The 27,354-nt window shown below is 40.5% G+C and overlaps 1 protein-coding gene across 3 annotated transcripts in view; it reads right to left on the bottom strand.

Annotated features, from left to right (window-relative positions):
- Positions 1 to 27,354, bottom strand: part of F13A1 (coagulation factor XIII A chain) — a 180,259-nt gene that overhangs the window by 36,924 nt on the left and 115,981 nt on the right. For all 3 annotated transcript variants that reach the window (XM_033114690.1, XM_033114688.1, XM_033114689.1), the window contains exons 10-12: positions 16,541 to 16,644; positions 14,878 to 14,966; positions 5,579 to 5,732 (exon numbers count right to left, since the gene is read on the bottom strand). In XM_033114690.1, the coding sequence (XP_032970581.1) occupies positions 5,579 to 5,732; positions 14,878 to 14,966; positions 16,541 to 16,644 (347 nt within the window). The remainder of the gene's footprint in view (positions 1 to 5,578; positions 5,733 to 14,877; positions 14,967 to 16,540; positions 16,645 to 27,354) is intronic.

The raw sequence follows: 27,354 nt of genomic DNA, 5'->3' as shown, positions 1-27,354 counted from the left end.
TTAGAGGTAATACATGTATAAGAATTGGCAGCTACTAGTACTTTGCAAAGACACAGACAATGCCAACAGGTGTTGCAAACAATCGAAGATGTGTGTGTGTGTGTGTGTGTGTGTGTGTGTGTGTGTGTGTGTGTGTGTGTGAAGAGTTTCTCTGATTGTCAAGACTGCCAGAATGTGCCAGGAGCAATTTGTCTAGGACAAGCATTCGTTAGAGCACATGTCTACAGGTCAATAGGAGAGAGATAGTAATAAAAGCAAGGAGGTGCTATGACAAGGAAAGTGCAGTGAAATATTTTAGCAGAAAGCATCTGGCAAATAGCTCTGTGAGAACGAGGGCATTAAGGGTTATCGCTTCGGATGGGCACCAAATATGCATTTAGGCAAAATGCAGGTGGTGGACACAGCAGCAGGAACATGGTCAAAGAGGTGCCTCCTTGGGGGAGAGAGGTTGAGCTGGCTGGGAAGACAGAAGGGACAGGGCCACGAGAGATTTTATGGCATATTGTGTCGTAGATGGGGCACCTCTCGCTTCCTTCCAGGGATGAGCCTGCTTCTGTGAGCAGGGAGTACCCTGCAGAGGCGGGCTGGGGTTGTTACAGGAAGCACAGGTCCAGAAAAGCAGCAAGACCTGCAGGCTTTCCCCAGAGCTTGGCAGAATTCCCATCACTCTGCAGTGGTGCTTTGTACTCTGATGCCTTACATAATTCAGGCCATGAATTTAGTGCTGTGAGAGAATGATCTAAAGCCAGATTGTATTCTCTGAGATTTCTCTGTGGCCTCCAGGAGCAAGGTCAAAAACAACTTTCTGTTCATTGGATGCAATGAAAGTAGCCTTTTATGTTTGATGAAGCTTCTTCTCTTGTTTGAGTCTTAGCTTAAATGTCACCTTCTCAGAGTGCCTTCCCTTCCATTACCTTGTAAAATGTGTCCCCAACCCCAGCCTCTTCATCTCTTACTAATATATTACTTGGTTTCCTTGCCTTTTCCCAGTACTTGTCACCATGTGACATTATTTCCCCTGCTAAAACGAAAGCTCCAGGACCTAAAACTCAGCCTGCCACAGAGGCTCTGAAGGAGCGAGTTTGGTAAAGCCCTTTGCTTTCTCCCAGAGACAAAACTGTCATCTTCACTAACTAGTCCAGTTTAGGACATTTTATGTTTAGTTAAGCTCACCTGTGAAAGTGCCATATGAATTACCATTTATGTGATCATTTCATGCTAGCTGATACCCTATAATGTCCAGATGTTGTGCTAGGCTCAGATGAGAAGCACAGCCCTTCTCTAAGGAGTCTAGGGGGACGAGTGAAGAGGGATCACCCTACGTGTGTCCATCACACATGCTGGGCAGACGTTTGCGGGTGGAGCAGGGCACCTGGGAGAGACTGAACACCACCTGGGGTCAGGGAAGGCTTCTCAGAGGGTTTTCCCTCCAGAGTGAGAGCAAAGGCAGGCAAGTGAGAGACACTGTTTCTCTCGTTGGAGAAACTGTCAACAACTCACCTGGCTGCTGCTTACGGTACCTGTGGGAGAGGCAAGGATGGGCAGCAAGGGGTCAAAAGGGCAAATCGCAGAGGCGTGGTGAGCTCCGATTGCAGTGCCCTGGAGATGACTGAACAGGGTGAGAGGGCTTTTAAGCAGTGGAGTAATGGGCTCAGATTATATTTCAAATATGTCACTTGGGCAGAGATGCAGGGTTCAGAATGAGGGAAAGAGGATGGGGGGAAAGGTGGAATTGGGAAGCTATAGCAGGTATCCAGGAGAAAAACAATCATAGCCCAAGCTAATAGTAGTGGTATAGCAGTAATAATAGCATTGCTAGTAACAGAAACTAACTTTTTCAGACACTTTATTCGTACATAGCAGGCACTATGCTAAGGGCTTTCTGCACAGGATAGAATTTAATTCTCAGAGAGAGGCCATGGAGATAAAGGGGAGGGATGAATGTAAGCTATTTCAGAGGAGACATTTAGAGGATGTGCTGTTTGATTCTCAGATTGCTAAATTTGGGTGGATCGTGGTTCTCTTCCCTGAGGTGGGGGTGTAGGGGAAATAGATCTGGGGTGGGGGAGGGAGTGGGAGAGGTGGCATTTGGGAAGGTTCAGTTTCAGGTTTCTGCGGGACATTTAGGTGAATGTGGAGCTGAAAACTGTAGACTAAACTTGAGACAGTGACTTGGGAGTGATTAGCATATATGCGAACATAACACCAGCTGTGAAGAAAGAACATAAAGAGGGTGGGAATGACGCCCAAGGATGGGAGCCTAGAATGAAGGAAGATTCAGAGGGGGTGAGGAAAGGGGAGCTCAGAGGTACAGAAGGAGATAAAAAAAAAAAAAAAAAAAAGAAGCAAGTAGGTTGGGATGGAGCCAGGAGACATTTGTATCATATTAATAGAAACAAAGAAAACAGAATTTCAAGAATTGAGAGTGAGCCATAGCATGAAAAGGTGTAGGAGGGTCAGGCAAGCTGAGGTCTGCAAAATTTCCTTCCACATGGCAGTCTGGTGGTCTTGGCAACCTTGAGAAGATCTTCAAGGATATGCTCGTAGCAAAACTCAGGGTACAGTAGGTGAGGAATGAAAGGAACAGGAACGTGACAAGATGCCAGGCGCAAGCAGCTCTCCCAAGAAGCCTGGCTGTGGAGACAAGGAGGAAGAAAGTACTGGCGCGTTTGGTGGGGGATGTATTGTTGGAAAACGGTTTCGCAATTTTTTTTTTTTTTAACATCAGTGACACTTGAGCCTGCTTAAATGGTAGTGGGAAAGAGCTAATAGAGAAGGAGAGATTGAAAATACGAGTCAGAGGGAATCACTGATGGAGCAAAGAGAAAATGGGATCTAGACACCATCATAAAGAAGATACATTGCCCCGGGAGAAATTTTAAGAATTCTTGTTTTCAAAATTGTATAGTATAAAAGGTATAAAATTAACCTTAAGCTTTAGTTCATCAAAATGAAAAATGATCTGTCCACAATTTAGTTAACTAAAATAGTAAATTCCTAAATCTGGTAATAATTTCTATGTTTTTACTCATTGCCACATTTTAGTGGCCACACTCAGAATTTTTGGATAGAGAAATTATATGAGAGGTTCAATAATGAGAATCAGGGTTGGCCACGGATGCTGGCAGCTCCTTCCTAGATGCCCATGGCAGACAGCAATAATCACTCAAGCTTTCCCATTGTATTTGAATGTCCTTTCAGCATCCTTCTCTAAACAGCACTCCATTCAGTCATTCCCAAAGTTAGAATTTGAAATACATATGCTATCCTTGATTAAGTGGCTAATTATCCATCTACCTGGGATCAAACTCCAGCCCAGTAGCAGGATGGGGTGTCTCTTATAATTATCTATGCAAAGTTAGGAGTCCTTCTGTTTAGACCAGACCCCTACACTGTCCACTCCTCTGAGCCTTGCCTTCTTGCCAAATTCTGAAGGCCTGGATCGCAAACATCTTCCCCATTCAGAGTTGGAACATTTTATTTGCTTTAGTCTGGTGTCTGCCCCTGGCCAAGCCCCTGACTCCTCTTTCGTAGACTGCCCTGGGGTCCTTCCTCTTTTGACGTCTGACCCTGATTTGGACTCGTGGCTGATAGCTAATGGATTCTGCTGTGTGGTTTAGAGTAGACAGCTGATCCTTTGGACGGCTCCCTCTTGTTCTCTTGTCTGGTCAGGTCTTCTTCTACATTAGCAGAGTGTATCCACGATCCCTGTCCTGCTGCCTTTTCCTGGAGAACTTCATCTAGCTAATTCCTGCTTATCTTTCCATCTCAGTGAGCCCATCACCAAGGTCCTTCAGGATCTGTGAGGCTGGTGTGGGAGTCCCTTCTCTGTGCCCTGCAGTGTCTGTCCCCCCCCCCCCCGCCCCCGCTCGCGGCACCCAGCACACAGCTTGGTGAGGGCTTACTTCCTGCCTGTCTCCCCAGCTAGATGGGAAGGCAGGCTGTGCTTGCCTCCATTTCTACACAGCACTGAGAATATGGGGGGTGGTTACTAGCAAGTTGTTGAATGAATGATGAATAAATGAGTGAATGTTGCAGCTAGTTTCTCTTACTTTTTAAAAGGAATATCTTTTTCCTTTTCAAGCTTTTTTGCCTGTAACTCTACAGTAAGAGGGCATTGCTTGTTTATTTTATTTTATCGTGCTTTTTTTTTTTTTTAGCACACAATCTTTTTTTTGGGATTGTTTCTGTTGTTATGTCTTTAAATTTATTATTTCTCCACCTCTTTTTAGGAAAAAGCAAAAAAGGAAAAACATTTTTTTTTTATCTATGTTGTGCAATGGATCAGAACCAACAGAAAAGAAGAATGAGTCATTTCAGAAATATAGCAAATATTCACTTGTTCAGATGTCAAAAATTCTGAATTTCTAATACCATGCACAAGAGTTCTCTCTCAAGTCAGCAAACTTTCTCTTTATAGTGCAAATTGCTTTTGTAAATAAAAGCAGAGAGAGTCTAAAATATTTAAACCAAATTCTCCACTCCTTAGCACTTCAGGCATACGGATGAATATTTAGGTATATGCTAATTACTCATCATTTTTCTCCATTCACTAAAATGAATGCCAGTCCTAAGAGCTCTGTTGGCCAATCATCTGTAAAATATACTCCATGTTCCCCATTAAGACACCTACGATGCTCCACCTCCTGCCCACTGCTGACCTCGGGCAGCTTTGTCTTCAGCCACTGTGCACTCTGAGCTAGATGCTTCAGTCATGTGCGCAGGACCCTAAGCACAGCAGCTGCGTCACACCTCCATGCCTGGAAACCCCACCTGGGCTGTGATTTCTCTCCCCCAGCTTTGTTTTCTCTGAATCTCCTGGTTGGACTGAGTCCCTCTTCTTTGATATCATAGGCCCCTCTGCATAATGGCCCTACCACTTGGCCAGTAACAGAAATTGAGTTCTGCTCACTTAGAAGGCTCTCCAGCACCAAAGACAATCCCAGGCACAGAGTAGGAAATCAGTGCTGATTGAGAGGAAATTGAGCTCAACAGTGCCATCTGAAACCTTCTACACAATAAAAGTTAACAACACCACCTTTTCACTATTTTATATCATTTATATCATTTATTTATAATTGAAATCGGCCTTCAACTTAATTGTCTGAATTAGTGAGATTGCACTGTCCTACTAGTAACGTATTATCTACCTCAAGGCATGTCCGTGATAATTCAATGGAACAATGTCTGCAAGAATAGTATGTAAAGTACTAAACAGTTGTGTATAATTATTTAAGTTTCTATTATTGAACTAAAATTACATTAGTTATACAATATTTTCCAATAGAATTATTTAAAATTATGTTCTTTCATATTTTTGCTCTTTCATATATTCTATATGCTGTTAAAATAGATATAACTTAAAATCAATCATTTTCACAAGCCATGAGAAGGGGAATTCAGACAATGAAAAATTGTAGGTGTGATGTGTCTTTCACTCATGAGACTTTATACTTCTGCTCTGACTACCAAATGCTTCAAATGCCAGTGCATTATCTGGGACTCATCTCATAGTGACAGCAGGTAAGTACTAAATGGACTTGGACAAAGAAATCTTCATTCAATTATAGTGAATTACCTTCTTGAAATTTATAGGTATCAGTAATATCCTTCATGCCATCTCCTCCAACTTCTTTGGTCACAATTAATTTCCCAACATGGGTGGTATCAACAGCTTCCACTACCTGAGTGCCATCTTTCTTAGCTGTAATGTAAACAAGATCACTGTTGACCTAAAAACAAGAAGACAGAGCATTAGCCATATCAAATGTCCTTGTCCCCAAAATCTCTAACTCTTACTGGGGAAGTCATCTAAGAGCCCCAGAGTTGACATGCTTCTTCAACAACACTGGGCTCATAGAGCCAAGCTCATTTTAAAGCTATTCTGAAGGGGGTTCTAGTCTAGATTAATTATCAGGTATTTTAAATTAAGAATATTTGGGGCTGGGACTATCAGTTGTCTAAGCATCAATCATTTCTTTCTCCCCTTTTTCTTGCTGATAAATTCTACCTCCTAAGAGAGAGGAGAAAGCACTCTGTCTGTTACTTGCTTTCCCAGACTTCCTTGAAGCTAGCAGTGGCTATGTGACCTACTTCTAGGAAGAAGAGAACGTTTGCTGGGTGGCTTCTGGGAAAGACTTTTCTCTTTTATAAAAGGAGAGAAGTACATGGGAGAGTTAGCCCTTCCCTTCCTGCTTTTGAATGTTTTCCTGTGAAGTGAAGTGATGCTTGGAGCTGCATTATCCATCCTGGGACAGTGAAGAGTAACACTGCCAACATTACAAAGACGGCAGAGTAGAAAGATAAGAAGCATTGACGATGGAGGGCTTGACGATGCTGTTAAATGGCTAAGCCAACCTTGGACTACCTACTTCAGGACTTCTTGTGTGTGTCATGTGCCGTTTAGTTAGCTCTGACTCCCGCTGGCCCTGTGAATGAGACACGTCCTGTGCTCACAGCCCTGCTCGGCTCCTGCAGACTCATGCCTGTGGTTTCCTTTATGGAGTCAGTCCATCTCATATCTGGTCTTCCTCTCTTCCTGCTGCCTTCTGTTTTTCCTCAGTGTCATCATCTTTTTAAAAGAACCCTGCCTTCTCATGATGAAGGACAGTTTGTTTTGTCATTTTTGCTTCCAGTGATGTTTCAGACTTACTTTGCTCTGGGACCCACTTGTTCATCTTTCTGGTGGCCCAGGATCGCCGTAGAGCTCTCCTCTAACACCGTATTTCAAACAAATCCCTCCCTTCCCATCAGCCTCCTTCACTGTCAAACTTTTGCATGTGTACAAGGAACTTGGGAATACAAGAGTGTGGACGATCTTAGCCTTAGTCTCTAATAACACATCTTTGCGCTTGGTGATTTTTCCTAATTCTTCCATTGCTGCCCTTCAAATCTCAGCCTTCTCTTGATTTCTTGGCTTCAGTCTCCGTTTGAGTTGATGACTGAATCAAGATAAGCAAAATATTTAACAATTTTAATGTCTTCATTGTTTATGTAAAAGTTGTGTGTTTCTTCTATAGTTATGATTTTTGTCTTCTTCATGTTCAAATGCAGCCCTGCTTTAGCACTTTCTTCTTTCACTTTAAGCAGAAGTTATTTCAAATCATTGCTCCTTTCTGCCAGTAGTAGTATGGTGTCATCTGCATATCTTAAGTCATTGATATGTCTTCTACCAATTGTCACTCCTGTTTCCTCTGAGTCTAGGCCAGTTTTTCAGATGATATGTTCTATGTACAGATTACACAATAGGGAGATAAACTGCACCCTTGTGTGATAACTTTGCCTGTAGGAAACCATTCTGCCTCTCCATACTCTATCCTTACAATGGCTTCCAGTCCATAGTACAGATTACGCATCACGGCGATCAAATGCAGAGGCACACCCATTTCTTTCAGAGCAACCCATAGCTTTTTCTGACCCACATAATCGAAGGCTTTATTGTAGTTTGTAAAACAGACTAATCTTTTATCCTTCAGGATTTCTTATATGAGTGAAATTAAACAAACTCCTACTGTTTAAGTCATTTTAATTGTTGCTGGCAGCCAAAGCATTTTAATTGGGAAAAATATTAAGCTACCCAGGAGGAATTCAGGCAATTTTCTGGTGAATCAGCAACTAAACCATGCTATTTGTGGGACTTGGAAACAGTGTCTTGGGGCCACGCTGACCAACCCCCAAGCTATTCCAAGATTTTGCCTTGTCACTCCTGAGAGACAATGTCTAAATCTGTGCCTAAAGGCTGATTCCCCAGAGTCCCTTATTATATTCTTTACATCTGATTTCTTGGGGGTTCCATTTATTAGCATGGAAGCAGGTGGGAAACATGAATTGCATTGCTATGTCAGGTGCTCCAGCTGAAAATGATCACTGATGGATTTACTAAATATTTTCCAAGCCCCTCTCCAAGCCTCAGTTCCATTCTCTTTTAAATAGGTAACAACAGCTCCTTCTTCAGGGCAGTTGGCAGAATTAACTGAAATAAACACAAGTGAATTACTTATCATAGTCCTGACATAGAGCAAACACTCATAAAAATTATCAACAATAATAATGATAAATTATTTATTGTTTAAGGTGTTGGAGGCCTAATGAGGAACAAAAGAGATTCAGTCACTTATAGGGTTTATACTTTACTAAGGGATATTCTGTCCATCAGAATCACCTGGGAGAACTTAAAAAAGAAATAGATGTCTGATCAAGGGGGGGTCTTAGATAGAACCTTAAATCTATTATCTTTTTGTTTTATAAAAGGTCCTAGATAATTCTATTGGACACCTAGACCTGAGAACCCCTGAAATATATAGTGCAATAAGGACCTTGCAGAGAAATGTCCAGGATACCATGGGGGCACTTCGGGCGGGGCAAGTTGGGGTGTTGGGGCTAGGAAGTAACAGCCAAGTTGAAATCTGGAAGATGCATAGAAGTCAGTGAACTAAAGGATCGCATGTTAAGTGTTCTTACCAAAAAAACAGACAGACAAACAAACAAACACAAAACTCACAAAAGAACACAGGACATTTTTGGACATGATGGATATGTGTAGTACCTTGGTTGTAGTGATGGTATCACAGATGCATATGTTAAATCTGTGCAATTTAAAATGACATACCCCCAATAAAGCTAAAAACAATCAAAGCCAAAAAAAAAAAAAAAAAAGGAGAGAAAGAAGGCTATGACAGGCATAGGGACCAGTCTCAGCAAACGTTCTGGAGAATATATTTGAGAGACCGTGGATTAGCTGCAAGACAATTGGATTCTGGTCTTAGATGTGTACTTTTAGAAAGTTAGCTCATCCTCTCTGACCTCTATAATCAGTTGATCAGTTCCTGCTTCTATAAAATAAAAATAATTATACTTATTCTGCCAATTTTAAAGGAACATTTTAGAATTGAGTAAGATAGGATCTAGTATGACTTATACATTTCACAACAACCCGGTGAGGTATGCATTATTATCCCCATTTTACAGATGACACCAGAAGGTCATCAAAGCCTCAGAAGGTCATCAAAGTGTTTGTGGACACACGGCTGAGAACTGGTAGAGAAATGCGAACCCTGGGCTGGCCCACAGCACGTTCCCTGACCCTCACCTTGAAGTGGCCCACAGCACAGTCCTTGACCTTCACAGCACACTGCCTCTCCCACGTCACCCCGCAGGACCGTGAGCACTGCGAGGCAGTGGTGAAATGGTCCTCTGCTTGGGCCTCAGATTTCTGACGGGAGATAAATGATGACCCTGATCCACAGTAGAGTAACTAGAGCTTGGTGGCACTAGCCATATGATGTGAAAGGCTGAAATGAGAAATCAGGGATTGGACGGGAGATGACCTAGCAGACACCTGAGGAATATTTGTCATTTTGGAAGCTCCCTTTAAATGAGCCTACTGAGGATTTCAGCTTTTTCTCTGGGGGAGGCCATGCAAGTACAAACAGCTCCCTCCTCCACCTTCAAAATATACCAACAATAATGATACATATCCTCTTAATACCAGCCCTTACAACAGTTTACGGTTTTCCAGGGAGATAAGGCTAAATATGAAAGTGACTAAATCCTTGTTTCCCTTTGAGCACAGCTTAGAAAACTCATGTAGGCGAAAATGTCAGGCCAACCAATAGCACTGTTCCTTGTGGAGAGAGGAGAGAAGAAACACACACGTGAAATGGCTTTTGCATATGTATGTTGGGAGTGGGGGAGGGGAAGGATTCTATCCAATCGACATGACATCAGCAAGTTTTCTTTTTAGTTTCAGCCACCAATGTAGTGGTTCTCCATCCTGGTTGCACATAAGAGTCACTGAGGAGTTTAAAAAGCAGCAGTGATAGCCCCCACCCAAGAACAACTGTGTGTGTATGTCTACAGTAGGACAGTCAGAAGAGCAGGGGATGCTGGAAGAAATAACCGACCCAGGCTGTGTGACTTTGGGCAAGTGACTGAATATCTCTGAGGCTGGGTTTAATATTTTCCTCGAAGGACTGGTAGGTAGATCAGTACTACTTGTGAAAGCCCTATGTTTACGGCCAATTTCTTTTGAATGGAAAGGAGTCTTACTGGTCATCTAGTTCTACCCTACATTTGAAGGGGCTGTGGTCATGGAAAGCCTGGACATCCTGACATGAAATCTGGGGCTGTTTTCAGCATAGCCCTGCCTCTTGGTCAGACACAGGCACTTCCTAGGCAGCGCCCCTCTCCCCCCGCCTCCCCAGGGCCTCAGCAAAGATGGGCTGGGGCAATAGGCTAGAAGAGCCTCCTTTCTGTAAATTTCTGCTTGTACCCATGGAATGGAAACATATGTCCACTGCTGCCAGAAGCTACACTCTTCACCACTAAGGTTGGAGTCCCTTTCTTCAGAACCCAGGACAAAGGTTTCTTCATTTATTTGTTCCCACATAGACTACATGGCACATAGGCTGTGCAGTGAAAGTGGTGATTCTCTGAGGACATACTGAGGCAGAGAATGCCGGCCTGGTCCACGAGCCTTCCTGGCACAACTGCCATACCTGTAGGGCTGGCCATGCTGCCAGGCTCTATGTATGCCCCATCTCCCACCAGCACTGCTAGTGCTTGAGGGTACCATCTGGGCCCTATCTCTGAGTTACTGTTCTTAGCAGGATACTCTGTGTCAGCTTTTCCTTCCTTCTTTCCCTCCCTCCTTCCCTCCCTTCCTTCCTTCCTTCCTTCCTTCCTTCCTTCCTTCCTTCCTTTCTTCCTTCCACAAGTATTCATTCATGACTACTATGTGCCAGAGCTTGCTTTCAGCAATGAGGACCCAGCAGATCCTACCTCATGGAGTTTATATTCTATGAGGAAGAGAAATAATCAACACTAAGGGAGGGTGGAAGGATAAAAACAACAGAGCTGATTCTGATATTTCAGGTTGCGGGGCTGGGTGAGTGAGGGACTCTCTGAGGAGGTCACCTGGGTACGGTGAGGGAACAGCACAAGAACGTGGGGCAGAGGGTGGGGGAGGAGCTTTCCTAGCGAAAGGAGCAATGTGTGTAAAGACTGAAATGAGAGCATGTTTCATGTTTCTGGAAGAGTAAGAAGGTCAGTATAACTGGAAGGAAATGAGCCAGGGATGGGGGTGCAGGAAAGACAGATGCCAGGTCACACAGAATCTTGTAAAGACTTATATTCAATTTTATTGTACGGTGGTGGGAATCCACTAGACGGTTGGAGGCAGGGTAGTGACATGTTTTTATTTCCATTTTTAAAGAATAATTCTGGCTGATTTGTGGAGAATAAACAGGAAAGGGGTAAGAGAAGATGAGGAAGATGAATTAGCAGGCAACTTCACAATGCTCAGTGCTGTATAATCTCAGAGGGTCATGATGAAGATCAGAGACGTGGTTGATGACTGACAGTTTTTAAAGATATTTCTGGCAAAATGCCTGAGGGAGGTTAAATAGAGAAGACAAGATGATTTCCAAATTTTACGTTATTTGAATGAATAGATGAATTATTTTAGATTAGAATAGAAGATGACCCAAAACGTGCTGCCATCTAATAAGTGGTAGCAAAATATAACTTTGAATTGAGAATAAAGAATCTGCAGAGAAGCAGCTGCACAGTTTGTACACAGAGAGCTGCTGGCCCAGAGCTAGGGAAGGCGGAGCTTCTGGAGCTGTGGGGTAGTTAGTTATCTACCCCAATGAGGAGTCAGTCACGGCTGCTGTGAAAATCAGCTGTGTCTGTGTGCATGTGCGTGTGCATTGTGTGTGTGTGTGAATTTGGGGTGGGATGGTGTAAAGGAGATGACAGATCCAATTAGAAGAAGCTAAGATAGAAGAGAAGCAGCAACTCCTGAGAGCTTAGTGAACACGGGAATTCAGAAGATGACCTCAGACATTTAGGACCATTCTGCTCCCTTGTCACCTCTTTAGAAGCTCTAGAACACTACGAGTTGGGAAGGGAAAAGGAAAATGGGCCTCCAGGACGGAGAAACTCATACCAGTACTGAAGGCATGAGAAGGTAGGAGGGGAAAGAAGTTAAGTCTCAAGCCCTGAAATAAATCTAGAAATACTAAGGATAAATTTCCAAAATGGAGACGAAAAGGGACAGAGGTAAGATGCTTCCCGTGCATACCCTCTTATTTTTGGTTCTGCTTTCCCTAAAGAAGACCTAGGCCTTGAGAAGGCACACACACACACACACACACACACACACACACACACACACACATCAATAAACATGACGCTTGATCCGGCCCGGAAATGAGTAAGAGATGACCAGGAAAGTCAGCATGCCGAGGGACAAGAAAAGGCAAGTTCTGGCTGGTGTACCTGGGATGGACAGTGAGAGGTAAGCTTACATACCAGGGAGATGGGAACTGGAAGAGAGGACGAAGTCTAAAGCCTGAGTCATGTAGATGCCCCCATGGGGTCCTACTTTAGGCACACTGGAGAAAAGATTCTTCATACACTTTTCAACAAGAGCCTGAACATCTCTTATAAATGACTCAGGCCTGGAGCTCAGCCCGAGCCAGAGCAACAAATCGTACACTATCAGACAAGTCTGCAGAGGATGAGAGAGTAATTATAATCTGCAAATCCTGATGACACACATAACACCCCGATCTATATTTAATAAGAGCAGAAAGTGTTTGCATTAACAGCTATTAGGCAATTCACTCTTGGAAGGAGGTTCCTTCTTCTCTCCTTCTTAGCAGCAATAAAGCATAATAAAAATAAGGCTTTGTGCATTTTAGAGTGATTTCCAATTAAGAGGCTCCTGTAGCATCATAAACTATCAGATGGCAGCTGAGGAGGTTTGCATAAATCTTCACATCTAAAATTGAAATAGAGGGAATAAAATTCCAAATACAGCATGTCTCTTCTTCCATGGCTTCTAGAAACTGCAGTGGGAGGTATGGTGGAAGAAATGCTGTTCCTTTTGTGTATTTCACATTTCTGAGTTTGCTGTCTCAATATTTATGCTTAATGCACTTCCTAAACACTTCCCAATCCTGCCTCTTCCTTCCCCTGCTATTGCTGTTTGTCCAGTTCTCTGGCGTGGAGTAACGTCACAACCTCTAGCTGGCCTCCGCACTTGCACGGTGTCCCCACCAAGTCTGTGCTCCACAAATCTCACGCCTGCCTTGTGGGAACTCTGTTGTTCACAGGAGGAAGTGCCCACTATTCAGGACGTAAGCACCTCATGTCTAGTGCCTTCAGCTGTCGTCTTTTGACATCCCCTGATGCATCCGTTTTTGTGAGTCTGCGTAGCTAGCTTTTAATGTCCCTCTCACCATTTGGATGCTCAAGTAGTCCCCTATGCCTACAATTCTATCCTTCCTCTGGCTTTTTTCTTACCTCCTTTGCCTGGAAAAGCTACTAATCAGCTCTCAAGACTCAGCTCAGGCACTGATCCTGGCAGGGAGCATCCTGACACTACTTCTCTGGCAACACTCTGCTCATCCGACTGTGGCTCTCACAAAGGTTTTGTTACTACCTGTCCCCATGTCACCCATCTGCCTGAAACATGGCCTTATGGCCTTTGCTGTCCTACTGCAGTTCTTGTCCCATATTTCTCAGTTAATGACTGCAGACCATTTATCACCTGCGTCGCTCATCTGACAATTAGCCCCATAGCATCTGTTGTATTACTGTTATTTAACTTTTGATGCACGTATGTACTCCACCTCCCATCAAGAATCGATTTTCTTAAGGACATAGGCCTCTGAATTCCCCACAGCACAGTGTCTGATACATATTAATATAGATATTTACTCATTCTAGAGTTGTCATAGTGTGGTGATTACGAGTGTGAGCTCAGGTGCCTGCCTGGCTTTCAACCTTATCGCTACTATTTATTACTTAGATGATAGTGGAAAGGTTATTTAACCGCTCTTTGCCTTGATTTTCTTTTCTGTAAAATGGGACGAATTATAATACCCATTTTTAAAAGTTGCTCAGAATATCAAATGGTAGGCAAAGTGATTACATACTGTGTTTCCCTGTAAATAAGACTGTGTCTTATATTAATTTTTGATCCAAAAGATGCATTAGGGCTTATGTTCAGGGGATGTCATCCTGAAAGATCCTGTTAGGGCTTATCTTCCGGTTAGGTCTTCTTTTCCGGGAAACATTGTAGTAAGAACTCAGCACATGATAGACATTATTTCAGTGTGTTTATTGGTGAAACTATACTCCGGGCAAGTCGTGCCTCTCAGCCTCTTACATATTTCTCTACCAAACCCTGGCCCCCATCTCTAGCAGCCTCCCAGCCTTTCTCCTTGGAGCACCTTTAACTGCTTCCTCTTATAGCTCCTGTCCAGCTCTTCCAGAATTTTAGGTCCTTTACTAAAGTGTCCCCATCAGCTCATGAAGTGTATTGCAGACCAATCACTTTCTTCCTGCTTCTCCCCCTCTATTTTGCCAGTTCTGCTCTCTCTCTGATAGATGATGGCCTTGGATGGCAGAAAATGGATGGTAGTTCCCAGACGAAGACCGTGTTTAGAGTGTGTTTGGATTTGTTTTACATGATTTGCTGGGCTAGTCCCAGAGTAATGTAGTACACTGAAATTTCAACTCACGGACTATCTCAACCAATTTTTAGTTGAGTGATTCACTTAATCACTTCATTTCTTGGGAGCAATTGATACCTACTTCATGGGTGCAGAGAACTGGGGAAGGTTAGTAATGCAATTGCTTTGGAGGAGAAAAGGAAAAAAAACATAAAGGAAAGAAAAATGTTTGGTAAGAACTACATTTCGAATGAAAAGCCTGGAGGTTGCAATGATGTCTAGTTAACTTTGTAAACACAAAGCCTACACCACACACACACCTGAGAAATTTAGAAGTAACAACCCAGGATCTTATTCTTTGAGGTGCTAAGAGGTTGGGGAGGAAAGCAGCACTTCCCCCTGGTTTTCCACTTACCTCTGCAAAAACAAAGGGTGCATCAAACTGGAAGCAAACATGGCCATGCTTGATGGCTTGAACAGAGGCCGGGCCACACCGATACATCCCTGCATCACACAGAGGAAGAGAGTATGAGTTTGTCGTCTTCGATTCTGTCCTGATGCAGTTCAGGTCACAGCACTGAGGTGGCTCTGTAGAGAAGTGTCTCTCAACTTTGTCACAGATTTAGCCAAAATGCTTCCATGGCCAGAAAGAGCAGATGATGAACGTGTACAATCAAGAGGGTTTTGTTTGAAATGCCTCTTCAGACCAAAATTTGAAGCCATGAAAAAATGCAGGACATTACTGTTCCTTGCATCTATTCTTCCACCTAAAGATGCATACTCCTGTGGGTGCCAAGCTGTGGGCTAATAGAACATTTATCCTTTTACAGTTGGTGACTGGAATTTGGAAATGGTGATGTGTCCTCAGTGGTGGTGTTGGTGCTTTGATTTTTGTTTTGTGTTTTTGGCCACTACCAACACTTGTCAAGTTTCCCTGGGGAATTTGGACACTATCCACACACAATGACCGATGTCCAACTTGTATTCAGGAAGTCAGTAGGCCCATGTTTATATTTACAAAGTTCTTTACATTTTACCCAGCTGTGTCTAGTTAATAAGAGATTAACTGCCATTAGTCACCTCTGAAGTCTCTCTGATACATAATTAAGAACACCAGAAAGTGCTGAACTTTCTCCTTTAAAATCCATTAAGATTCTCTTAAGAATATGTAATGAAAGTTTATGTATTGTGTAGCTATACACATACCAGTATCTCATATCAATACCTGAGGAAATATAGTATCCCCAGGCCATTGCTTTTTATCATATTAAAGATGAATGGAGGCTTATGATATGATTTTATAAAAATCTGAACAGGAGGTCATAGCTGTCACTCACTACTTAACATAGTTTGCAGGTTAGATGACAAATACCCTCATAATCAAGTTTTGAAAGAAAAATCACGAAACATAAAAAGAAATCAGGTTCTGGGAAAACAATTTATAGGATGATCTGTATGGGTGCTGCCGGAAAGGGGCCCGCCCCGTCGCCCGTCACATGGCGCATGCTCGTGGAGAACCTGGTGCTAAACCATTCCTAGACGACCTGCTTCTGGGTGCGGTTTTCCTAGGTAGGGGAACAGCTTCCTTGCTGAGATCTATGGAAAGTCAGCCCTCGAGACAAGGGCTTGAAAAAGAAAAAAAAGAAAAAAGATAAAAATAATGAAGAAAAGACAGAAAAAAATAGAGGGTGATCTGTAATTATTTTTGAGTCCTTCATTTTCTCTACTGCTTTTTATATCAGGGAGAGCTGAAGTATATTTTATAGCCTAGTAAAAGTGCTTACACAGATATTTTTTTCTCCTGTCTTCAAAACTGCATATCAAAGCAAGAGTAGATGAATTATATATGTTAAGTTTTATGCTCTTTTTCTAAAAGTTATAGAATAATCAGGGGAAAGCTAACTGTTGAAATGAAATTAAGCCTGATTGGCAGGCAGTTAATACTGTACATGTGCCCAGAAAGCACACGTCTGATGTTGGTTCCCACTGGGAGTGTTTCCCACACATTAAGTGCAGTCATAAAAGCAAAATAAAGATTGGCAGTTAAACAGTTCCCTCGAGGAAGGATGCAGTTTTACCGTCACTGTTTTCCTGGGGGGTGCTGTCCACGGCTTGCCAACCTCCAAATCCGACCGGAAGATCAGGCCTCGTCATCCAGGCTTCATTCCAGCAGTGGTAGTTCCTTAGAAAACACCACTCTAGTGAGATTAAACTTCTCATCACATTTAGTGCTCCAAAAATAAAAAAAGTGCCAACAAATCCTGAGGATAAGCCATCTACTAATTATTGGAATGGATTAAACTAAATTGAGGGCTCCTAGAAATATCCTGGCGCTCTAGACTTGAGTTTGGGCAGATCCATTCCCATTGGCACCCCTGGGGGCACACACGTGGCTGGACACTGCTTTTCTGCTGCTAATATCAGCTTCAAGGCCACCCAGAGATATTCTAATCAGCGCATTAAACAGTTTTGATCTTAACCGTTCTCTGCTGCCCAGTGAAACAGAATTTACTACGTGCTAAAGGGGTAGGGAAGAAAAGTTAATTGAAACCAAAATACATATATCTTTGAATTTCTTGTGTGTGTGTGTGTGTGTGTGTGTGTGTGTGTGTGTATTAGATTTACAAAAAGCATATCCCTTGTAACAATTAAGCAATGAAATGCTTGTGTTTGTGGGCTTAGACCATTGCCATAGAAACTATAACATTGTCTCCTGACTATAATTTTGTATAATTTGTGGCAAATTTCCATTTGGTGTTCAGCATGAAGGAAAGGTTGTCGGGGTGAGTGTCTCTTTACCCTTTATCAAAGATGGCCAACCCACGTGCTGAGAGCCATGCAAAACTTTTCACATGACCCTTGAGGCAAGAGCCTGGAATAAAATGTCATATGAATTGTATTATTATGTCCTTCAAATTATATGACAGTACAGAAACAAATGAGAGCACGTTAACCAGTCCACACCATAGAAAACATTCATATAATGGTGGGTGAGGTAGTTAAAGCAGTCTTTGTTTATAGCACGGATGAATTTCAGATCCAACTACTATCCATCCTTTCCCTAAATATCCTTCAAGGTCAGTAATTTATGCATGCTCCTCTCTCTCTCTCTCTCTCTCTCTCTCTCTCTCTCTCTCTCTCTGAGTTAAACTCATCTTTGATTGGCTCATTCAGAGGTATTTAACTATGTACTCATTATGCGCCAGGCACCATGCTAGGTGCTGGAGATTCAACGAAGATGGAGACATAAGTTTTGCCCATAGAGAGCCTCACAATCTAGGAGGAATGACAAATATATAAACCAATTGTTCAAACATTTCGTAAGTTTGCTGTGAGGCTTAAACAAGATAATACATGTAAAGTATGTATCATAGAACTGCATCTGGCATGTGATAAGCGCTCAAAATGTTAACTCACAGGCTTCTAAAAATAATTAATTGAAGTGATGCAAGCTAGAATGGAAATTCATCTGGGGTGCAATGGGGTCTCAGTAGAAAACTCTCAGGGGTTGAGAGAAGGTTTCACAGGAGAAGTGGTATTTGAACTGAGTCCTGAAAAATAAGTGGGAGTTTAGCAGGTTGACAAAAGGAGTAAGAATAAAGTTGTGGAGGCATGGAACAGCCAACACAGTGTGTTTGTGGAAATGTATCTGTCACTGTGACTTGAGGGTAGCATATTTACATACGAGCATTTGTGTGTGACAGAGAAGGGGGTTGGTGGGTGAGGGTGGACAGTAAATTACAAAACTGACAAATATGCATTACTGTGTGCCAGGCATTCTTCTAAAACTTTTCTGAATATTGCCACATCTGCTGTTCCCAGCACTCTATCAGGAGGGTACTATTATTATTGTCCCCAGTTTACAAGGGAGGAAACTGAAGAACAGAGATTAAGAATCTTGCCTTAGGTTGCACAGCTAGTCAGTGATAGAGCTCCAGGGCCTGTACTTTTAACACTGAGTTATGTTATAGGTAAGGATGAGACTGTGAGATCCTTTTATCCCAAATTCAATATTTGGGCTTCATTCTTAGGCAAATTAAATTTGCAGCTCTGTATTTGTGGAAGGTGCGTGGAGAGGCACTACGGGAGATTGACCTGAATTACCCATGCTCTCGTCAAAATACTGCAATAGTCTGCAATGGATCAAAAAGGCGTTCACTGCAGAGGTGGTCATCACTGCGGTGATGCAGAGCAGCCATTGGGAAGGAAAACTGATGGCTTCTGGAGATGTGTGGGAACCAGATGAGTTGAGGAAGACTTTTGAGCTTGTAGGAAGTATGATTGTTCCATTTAACAAGACTGAATGAAGGAGGAAGAGAAGGTTTGTGTTGGTGGAGATGGTGTTGGGTGGGTGACAAGTTCATTTTGGACACGATGAACTTGAGTGCCTGTGGCAAATCCAAGGGATGGAACCCAAGAGGATTTTTAAACACACATATAACACTCAGGATTTGATGAGGAGGGAGTCCCTAGGTTCTTTACTGATGATGGAGAAGAGGCGGGGAAAGAGCCAGATCAGGAGTGAATGGGAAGGGGAGAGATGCAGTGTAGATTTCTCCTCCAAGAGTGATCTATATTGTGAAGGGAAGAAGAGAAAATAGGGTGGTGGCTGGAAAGTCATGCAATGCAGGGAAAATTGTTTGGACTACTTTTACATGAGGGGAGAGATTGTCATGCTTATAGAGGTAGAACCAGTAGAAAGGGAGAGAGGATAAAGAGAGAATAACGAGAGATACATAATACTCATTCTGTTTTCATCTTGCAGCTTCATCGTGCACGTGTAGAGTGCGTGGATTCACTTTTGGGGCTCTGTCTTGTTCACCATCACATTCCCAGCAACTAGAACTGGCCCTTAGGAGGCACTCACAAAGTATTGGTGGATTGAAAGATGAGGACATCTCTTGGCAAGGCAGGTGTAATTTAATCTTTGTTTGTTTCTAAGATTCACATTTTTAAACTTGAAACCTGACTTCTCACTATGCTATCAAAATGTGCAGTGTCCTTTTAAGGTTAAAAAAATATATATATATACCTTTAAGGTAATCTGCTTTCCTTGTTGCCTCTTTGTAAAGAAGCAATGCAGAAATTAAAATAAAGTCCCCATTTCATTGTGTTATTTAATCAAGTTAAAAATAAGTTTTTGGGGATGGATAATAATGGAGATGACAAATGCAGAACACATTGTTGCTTCATGTTAGTTTCTGTATGCTTCCTGCAGTGACCCTTAGTGATTTCTAGAACTTTCAAGGATGCTAATAATTCAACAGTATTGGTACAAAGGACCCAGAAAATCTTCACCAAAGGCAAAGCCTCACTAGAGAAACAGCACCATGAAGTGCTTGGGGACCCTAAAAAGGACGGCACAGCATTGGTTTAGTCTATCCTTTGATTCAATAAACCACTCTCCTTGGAATTTGCACATAGGAAATAATCACAGATATGCAACGACAAGTACATAAGATGTTCCTCCTTACATAATCCGTCGGAAGGAAAAATCGGAATCAGCCTAACTGCCCAATATGTGATTAATTACTTTGAAACACAAAATAGAATACTATTCAGCCATAAAAATGCAGCTCTATATTTATTAGACAGGAAAGATACCAATGGCATATTAATTTTTTAGAATTCCACCACAGAACACCATATACTGTTTATGTGTTCACTGTGTATGTATATAAGTGTGGAGACAGACTTTTAAATGACCGTCACCCTTGTATAATTTCCTCCTCTTGAAATCTCTGAATAGGAGAGATATCATTCTTGAAATTATGTTACTTTACATGGCAAAGTAGATTTTGCAGATGTAGTTCAGGTAATTAGTGGTTGACTCTGAGTTAATTAAATGGAGATCACCAATGTGGGCCTGGCCTAATCAAAGGAGCCCTTTAAATGTAGGTTTAGAGGTCAGGGACAGAGCAAGCGAGAGAGTCAAAGCAGCAGAGACATTCTATTGCTGGCCTTGAAGAAGACGCTTCCAAGAGTTTTACAGCTGCAAGGAACTGAGTTCGTCCAAGAATCTGAATGAACCCTGAGCAGAGGCACAGACAACATGGGACAATGGTCCCAGCTAACACTTTGATTGCCGTCATTTGACACCCTGAGCAAAGGACCCAGTGACTGGATTCTTGACTCACAGACACTGTTTGATAATAAATTTGGGTTGTTTTAAACTGCTAAGATTTTGGTAATTTGTTACATAGCTATAAAAATGCATACCATATGCAAAGAGACATATTAAAGAATGCTTAGCAAAATGTTGAAAATGTTGAATAGGTAGAAAGTGAGGGACTTAATTTTTTGCCTTTTTCTGCAATGTTTGAAATGTTTATAATAAATGTGCACTAGTCTCCTTCCCCCTCAAAAAAAATCAAGAGGACTATTTCTATTAAAAGAAGGTAGAGCACAGTTCAAAATCTGCCCTGGTTCTAACAGTTGGCTAAGGTCACATCCAGAGCTTTAGGAGCCCATGGGAAGGAAGAGAAGTAGGCAAAGAGCCCAGCTGACACCAAGATGGGCTTGAGGGCTCTGTGTGCTATATATTCAAAGGAAACAAAGTGGATGATTTAAGCAAGGAGTCCTTTACTGTCTTTAACTTAACTGACTGCTTAATCACTCTACAGGGTCATCTCATTTACAATCTGTCCAGAAAGATTTCAGAGAAAAGGAATCCCTAAAAGAGAAGAAAGAAATATGAGCCTGTAGCTTTGTTTCTGTAGCTTTATTAGGGATGAAGGGCAAGCCCAAATAAGGTGTAGAGAGAGCCCTAGAGGAGATGTCTTGGACCAACTTCAAGTGTAAACCAAGTGTTTGAATTCTTTTATTTTAAAAATGGCAGAGTGTGGAAAAAAGCAGTTGTCTACCTTGCAAATTATTTGTGTATTCGTAGCAAATGAGCACAGCCCCACCTCTCTGGCTCTGCTGTAGACTCCTAATACAGGCAAGGAAATTGGTGATGAAAATGACACAATGCCCTGGAATTGCTGAGCTCTGGCTGTTCCAGTGGCAGCAGGGATGGGGTAGAATTGGAGCTGATGGAAAGAAATAGGGACAAGTCAATGGATTCTGAGGCTTATCTAACAGAACATTCCAAAGTGGAAATGAAAGCCTAGACCAAGAAAAACTGGTCAGGAAAGGCAACAAAGCAAGACAACAGAAAAAGAACTATCCAGAGGAAGGGAGGCATACTGGAGGCATCTTTTATGGAGCCAGGAGCTGGGAGCACCATACTACTTCAGAATGTAATTTTTCACTGTTAGGAGCAATTGGAGGGCTGAAACCAGAAAGGTCATTTAGGGTCTCTCTGGGGTCATGTCAGTTAAAGGCCAGATATCCAATCAGGTGGAGACCAGGCCAGTCCCCTTGTAGGAACCAACTGCCACCAATAAAAGAGAGAAGATATAAAGGTGTTTGTTTTTGCTTGTCCTGTGCAGGAGGGGATGGGGTCCTACAATGCTTATTGAGAAGTCAAAGTTGAAGCACAGTTTGATGTAGTTTAAGAAGCTCCATTTGAGGGGGTTGGAGATGGGGGCGGGACTTGGGTATGGGCTGTAAGTTCCAAATTGAAACTATGGAGTATATTTATAGTAGGGTCAATAATCAACATAATTAATAACTGCTCAGACACAGATATGAACCAATTGGAAGCTGCAACCAATCAGAAAGGACACTCACTCTAAATGCCAGTACAGTCGTACCAGGGAGTACTGGATGAATGCCAACCCAGATGTATTCAATTACATATACAGTATGATAGCATTTAATAAGTTTCTTTTCATTTACAAAGTTACTTGGGAGTGTGTCTTTCCTTAGTCCTGAGAGTACAGCCTTTCAACTCTCTTCTTAAGCTTCTAGGTACTGATTTTTTGAATATTTAAGAGAATTTACAACAGCTTTATTAACATCGATTTTTTAGAAAATTAAGGGACGATGATGTAGATTTCTTTTTTCTCCGCTTTTGATAGCTTCCCCACTTTGATTATCTGTTTTATTTTTTCATTGTGGCACCAGAAAATAGAAGAAACAGAGAATAAAACTAAATTTGCAAAAACATAACAAACAACTCCCCATAGTGCTCAAGAAGCAGATATCACCCATTCACATGAAACATATTTGCCATCACTACTCAGTAGAAGTTCCTGTGTAACTCTGTTGGATTCGCTCTGCTGGATTCATTTTGAAAATAAGACCCTGTCCCCCTTTACCACTCTCTCTGGCATAGCAAACTAGAAATTGATATCCCACCTGAAAATAAAGAAAAGACTGAATTTTGAGAATATATGTTTGGATAATGCTAATGTGTAAAAATATTTCTATAATAAATTCTGGCCAAGTTTATCCATAATTATTGATGGAAGTTTTAAAAAATATAATCAACAGTCTTAGCAGATACCAAAGTCACTGTTTTGTATTATAAAGCTGTTTATGAGTATAAGATTCTTAGATTGGTAGGTCTTATATAAAGCTTTTCCAAAGGTCTTATTAATCATGAAAAGAAATTAACTTGCATTCAGCCTAGCTTAGGTGGTGCATATTTTATTAGATTTTAATTATTCAAAAAATGGTAACGTTTGAATGGTATATATGATGAATCTCTTAGGCAGAATTTATGATAAACCAAAACATAGTATTTTTTCTTATTATGAGATGTACCTTAGAGTTTTCCATGGTTTATTAGATGGCTTCCACTTTGTATGGCATTCTAATTTCCTGAGAGGTATTTGTAATGACCTCTGATTTTTGTTTTTTACCTCCCAAACTTCCTCTTTGCTCACTTCCAAGTGGGACTAGAGTAGACTAGGGACTGCAGGCACTCTAGAGATATTCTAGGGTAAGTGTATGACAGGAAGGGAGGAGGGTCTAGTGCAGTGATTTTCAATCTTAAAAAAAAGTCCCTTGCTAATTTTAAAACAAATATTTTGTAACACCTGTTAGATAGCTTTCTGTACACATAATTTCTAAAAGATCAATATAATGCTCTATAATGTACAAAGAAATGGAGAAATAAAAGGATATACATAAAATAAATAATATGTATTTCGACAGATAGATGTCAGGAAGATGATACTAGACGTCAAAATATTCCTATAAAATGTAAAACCCTTAAGGGGGCTGGTAGACCCCCATTTGGAAACACTTGTATAGTGGTTAAGAGTCACTTCGACAATGGCAGAATAAGGACCTTCAAAAATCTGTTTTTCCATAAAAACAATGAGACTAGTAAACGTGATCAAAACCAACTTTTTCAGAACTCTGAAAATTAACTAAAGACTTGCAAAATCTAAGGAGGATTTATTCAACAAAAACAAATGAATCTCCATAAGAAAGGTTACCTTTGTGACATTTTAATTTGCTTTATTCCCACCCCCTTCTATATATCTCCGTGGTGTCTTGAAAGCCAACAGCCTCACAACTATAGTAGCTCTAAAAACTTGCAGCCTATTAACCAATGAAGGGAAGAAAATGGGATTGGAACTCTCTGGAAGCCCCATCTTTGAAGAATTGTCACTACTTAACCTATCTGTCAGCTATCTAAAATGCTCCATTCTCAGGGCTCATTTTTATTTGATCTAATTCAGTGTTCACTCTGTGCAAATAGCCCTATTCATAGGATGCTTTTAAAAAACAATTGGAAGAAATTGTTTAGAAACTGTAAGAATCACAGATGCCTGAAGCAGTGATACAAGTTGGGGATAATAAAGGCTGCCCCAAGAAACTTAAAATGAAAACCAAGGGACTGAGATGTCCATAGGGGGTTTTGAACAACTCTAACATATGCCTGAGAGTCTAGATGGCCACACACCTGTGCAGGACTGTGTGCGTGCCCAGGAAAGTCCCAAGAAAGCACTAATCGCCCACCTCTGGCTGACCTTGAGATTCTGTACAAGCAGGAAGTGAAGGCTACAGTGGAATTGTAAACTTCCTGCTGGATCATTGAAGACATTCCCCCAACAAACATACATAGAGCTTCTTGGTAAGACTGGGAACTTGTTGGTTCAAGGTATTTAAGGAACTCTGTACAATTGTTAGTGGCCCATTAAGTTAACCCAGCAGAGACTTCAGTGGCCACAAATGATAAAGAACACAGACTTTAAAGAATTAGTTCAGGAAAGTCACTAAACAAACAAACAGCAACAATAACAACAACAACAAAGATCAACAAGAGACTCTGGGGAGTGGGAAATCTGATTTTCAGAGTTAACACATTATACTATTTAAAATGTCCAGTTTTAAACAAATATTATAAGACACACAACAAAACAGAAAAGTATGGACCATAGAGAAAAAAGAAAGCAGTCAAGAGAAACTGTAACTAAGGAAGCCAAGACATTGGGCTTATTAGACAAAGATATTAGATCAGCTATTATAAACATGTTTAAAGAACTAAAGAGAGCAATGTCTAACTAAATAGAGAATATTAGTGAAAAGATAGAAATTATGGAAAGGAACAAAACAGAAATTTTAGAGCTGAAAATTAGGAGAACTGAAATGAACTTTCAATAATTTACTAGAGATCTCAAAAGCAGAGTTGAAAGAAAAAAAGTCAGTGAACTTGGAGTCCACTGAAACAATCCAATCTGAATAACAGAAGAAAAATAAGAAGAAAAATGAATAGAGCCCCAGATACAAGTAGGACACCATGAAGTGGACCAACATATTTATAATGCAACTCCTTGAAGGAAAGGAGAGAGAGAAAAGAGAAGAAAGAATATTTGAGAAAGAATAGCTGAAAACTTTCCAAATATAATAACAGACATTAATATACAAATCTGAGAAGTTAAAAACCTTCAAATATGATAACCTCAAAGAGATATACACCTAAACACCACATAGTCAAATTGTCAAAAGCTGGAAACAAAGAATCTTGAAGATGGCATGAAAAAAGTGATTTATTACATAGAAGAGATCATCAAGAGGATTAAAACTGACTTCTTATCAGAAACTATGAAAGCTATAAGCTAGTGGGATGATGTATTCAAACTGCAGAAAGAAAAATTGTTAACCAAAAATTGTATATCTTGCAAAACTCTTCTAAAAAAAGAACATAAAGATAACTGCATAGAGAAATAAGATAGTTTAGAGCATATTTGTTTGTAATTCTTCTCCTCTCTGTTTTTAAACATAACTTTATAAAGCAGTGATTATAAAATTGTGTTGCATTTATAAAATAGAAAGATGTAATCTGTACTACAAGAACAGACAAAAGGCAGGGGGAATGGAACAAAGTTATTGTATGCTATTGAAATTACATTGGTATTAATCTGAACCTGATAATTTTTAAGTCATGATGTTCATTGTAACCCCCAGGGAAACCACCGAAAAAACAAACAAACCCTGAAAAACAGTAAAAAGAAAGAAAAAGAATTAAAATGGTACACTAAAATATATATACTTTACATAAAATAAGGAAGTAACAGAGGAATAGAAGAAGAAAAAAGATAATACATGTGGAAAGGAAATAATAAAATGACAGATGTAAATCCTACTTATTGGTAATTACATTAAATGTTAATAGACTAAACACTCCAATCATAAGGCAGAGATTGGCAAGATGGATAACAAAACATGATTTAATTATATACTGTATAGAAGAGATACACTTTATATTCAAAGATGCAAATGGGTTGAAAGTAAAAAGATGTAAAAAGATATACCATGTAAATAGTATCCAAAAGATAGTTGAAGTGGTTATATCAGACAAAATAGACTATGGCAAATATTGTTAGGAGAGACAAAAAAAGACATTTCATAATGATAAAAGGGTAATGCTATCAGGAAGACATAACAATTATTAACATATCTGCATTTAATAACACAGCCCCAAATTACATGAAGGCAAAACTGACAGAATTGAAAAGTGAAATAGACAATTTAACAATTCAACACGAGTCAGGGTGTGTGGGTTGGATAAAATTGGTGAAGGGGTTCAAAAGACACAAACTTCCAGTTACAAAATAAATAAGTCATGGGGATATAATACACAATGTGGTGACTATGGTTAGTAATACGGTAATATTTAAAACTTGATAAGAAAGTAGATATTAAAGTCTCATCTCACACACACACACAAATTGTAATTATGTCCAGTGATGGATGTTAACTATACTTATTGTAGTGATAATTTTGCAATATATACATATACATATTGAACCATTATGTTTTACACCTATACCTAATGTATGTCAATTATACCTCAATAAAACAAACAAACAAACAAAACAAAAACAATTCAACAAATACAAGTTGGAGACTTTAATACTGCACTTTCAATGAATAGGACAAGCAGGTAGAAAATTAGCAAATAGAAGACTATGACAACATAATAAACCAACTAGATATAATGGACATCTATAGAACACACCAGCCAACAATAGCAAAAGGCACACTATTCTCAAGTGCAAATGGGATATTCTTTATTATAGACCATATATTCAGCCATAAAACAAATCTTAATGTTTTATCCCTTAACATTTAATGTAACTACTGATAAATAGGATTTATACCTGCCATTTTGCTATTTCCTTTCTCTATGTATTATGTCTTTTTTCTTCCTCTATTCTGTCATTACTTCCTTATTTTGTGTAACCAGTTAATTTCTAGTATATCATTAATTTTTTTTTCTGTTTCTTTTTACTATATATTTTCAGTTTTTCTTAGTAATTTCCCTGGGGATGACAACATCATAACTTAAAACAATCTAGTTCAGATTAGTACCAATTTCAATAGCATACAAAAACTTTGTTCCATTCCCCCTGCCCTTTGTGCTGTTATTGAAATACAGATTATATCTTTCTATATTATAAACTCATCAGCAAAATTTTATAATTACTTGTATGTGAATTGTATTTCAATAAAGGTATTTTTTTAAAAGTAGGATCTAGGGTGGGCCCCC

The sequence above is a fragment of the Rhinolophus ferrumequinum genome, chromosome 9 (genome assembly GCF_004115265.2).
Source record: "Rhinolophus ferrumequinum isolate MPI-CBG mRhiFer1 chromosome 9, mRhiFer1_v1.p, whole genome shotgun sequence".
In the NCBI taxonomy this organism is placed as follows: Eukaryota; Metazoa; Chordata; class Mammalia; order Chiroptera; family Rhinolophidae; genus Rhinolophus; species Rhinolophus ferrumequinum.
Note: the sequence above shows the minus strand (reverse complement) of the source record. Positions and strands in the feature narration are given on the sequence as shown.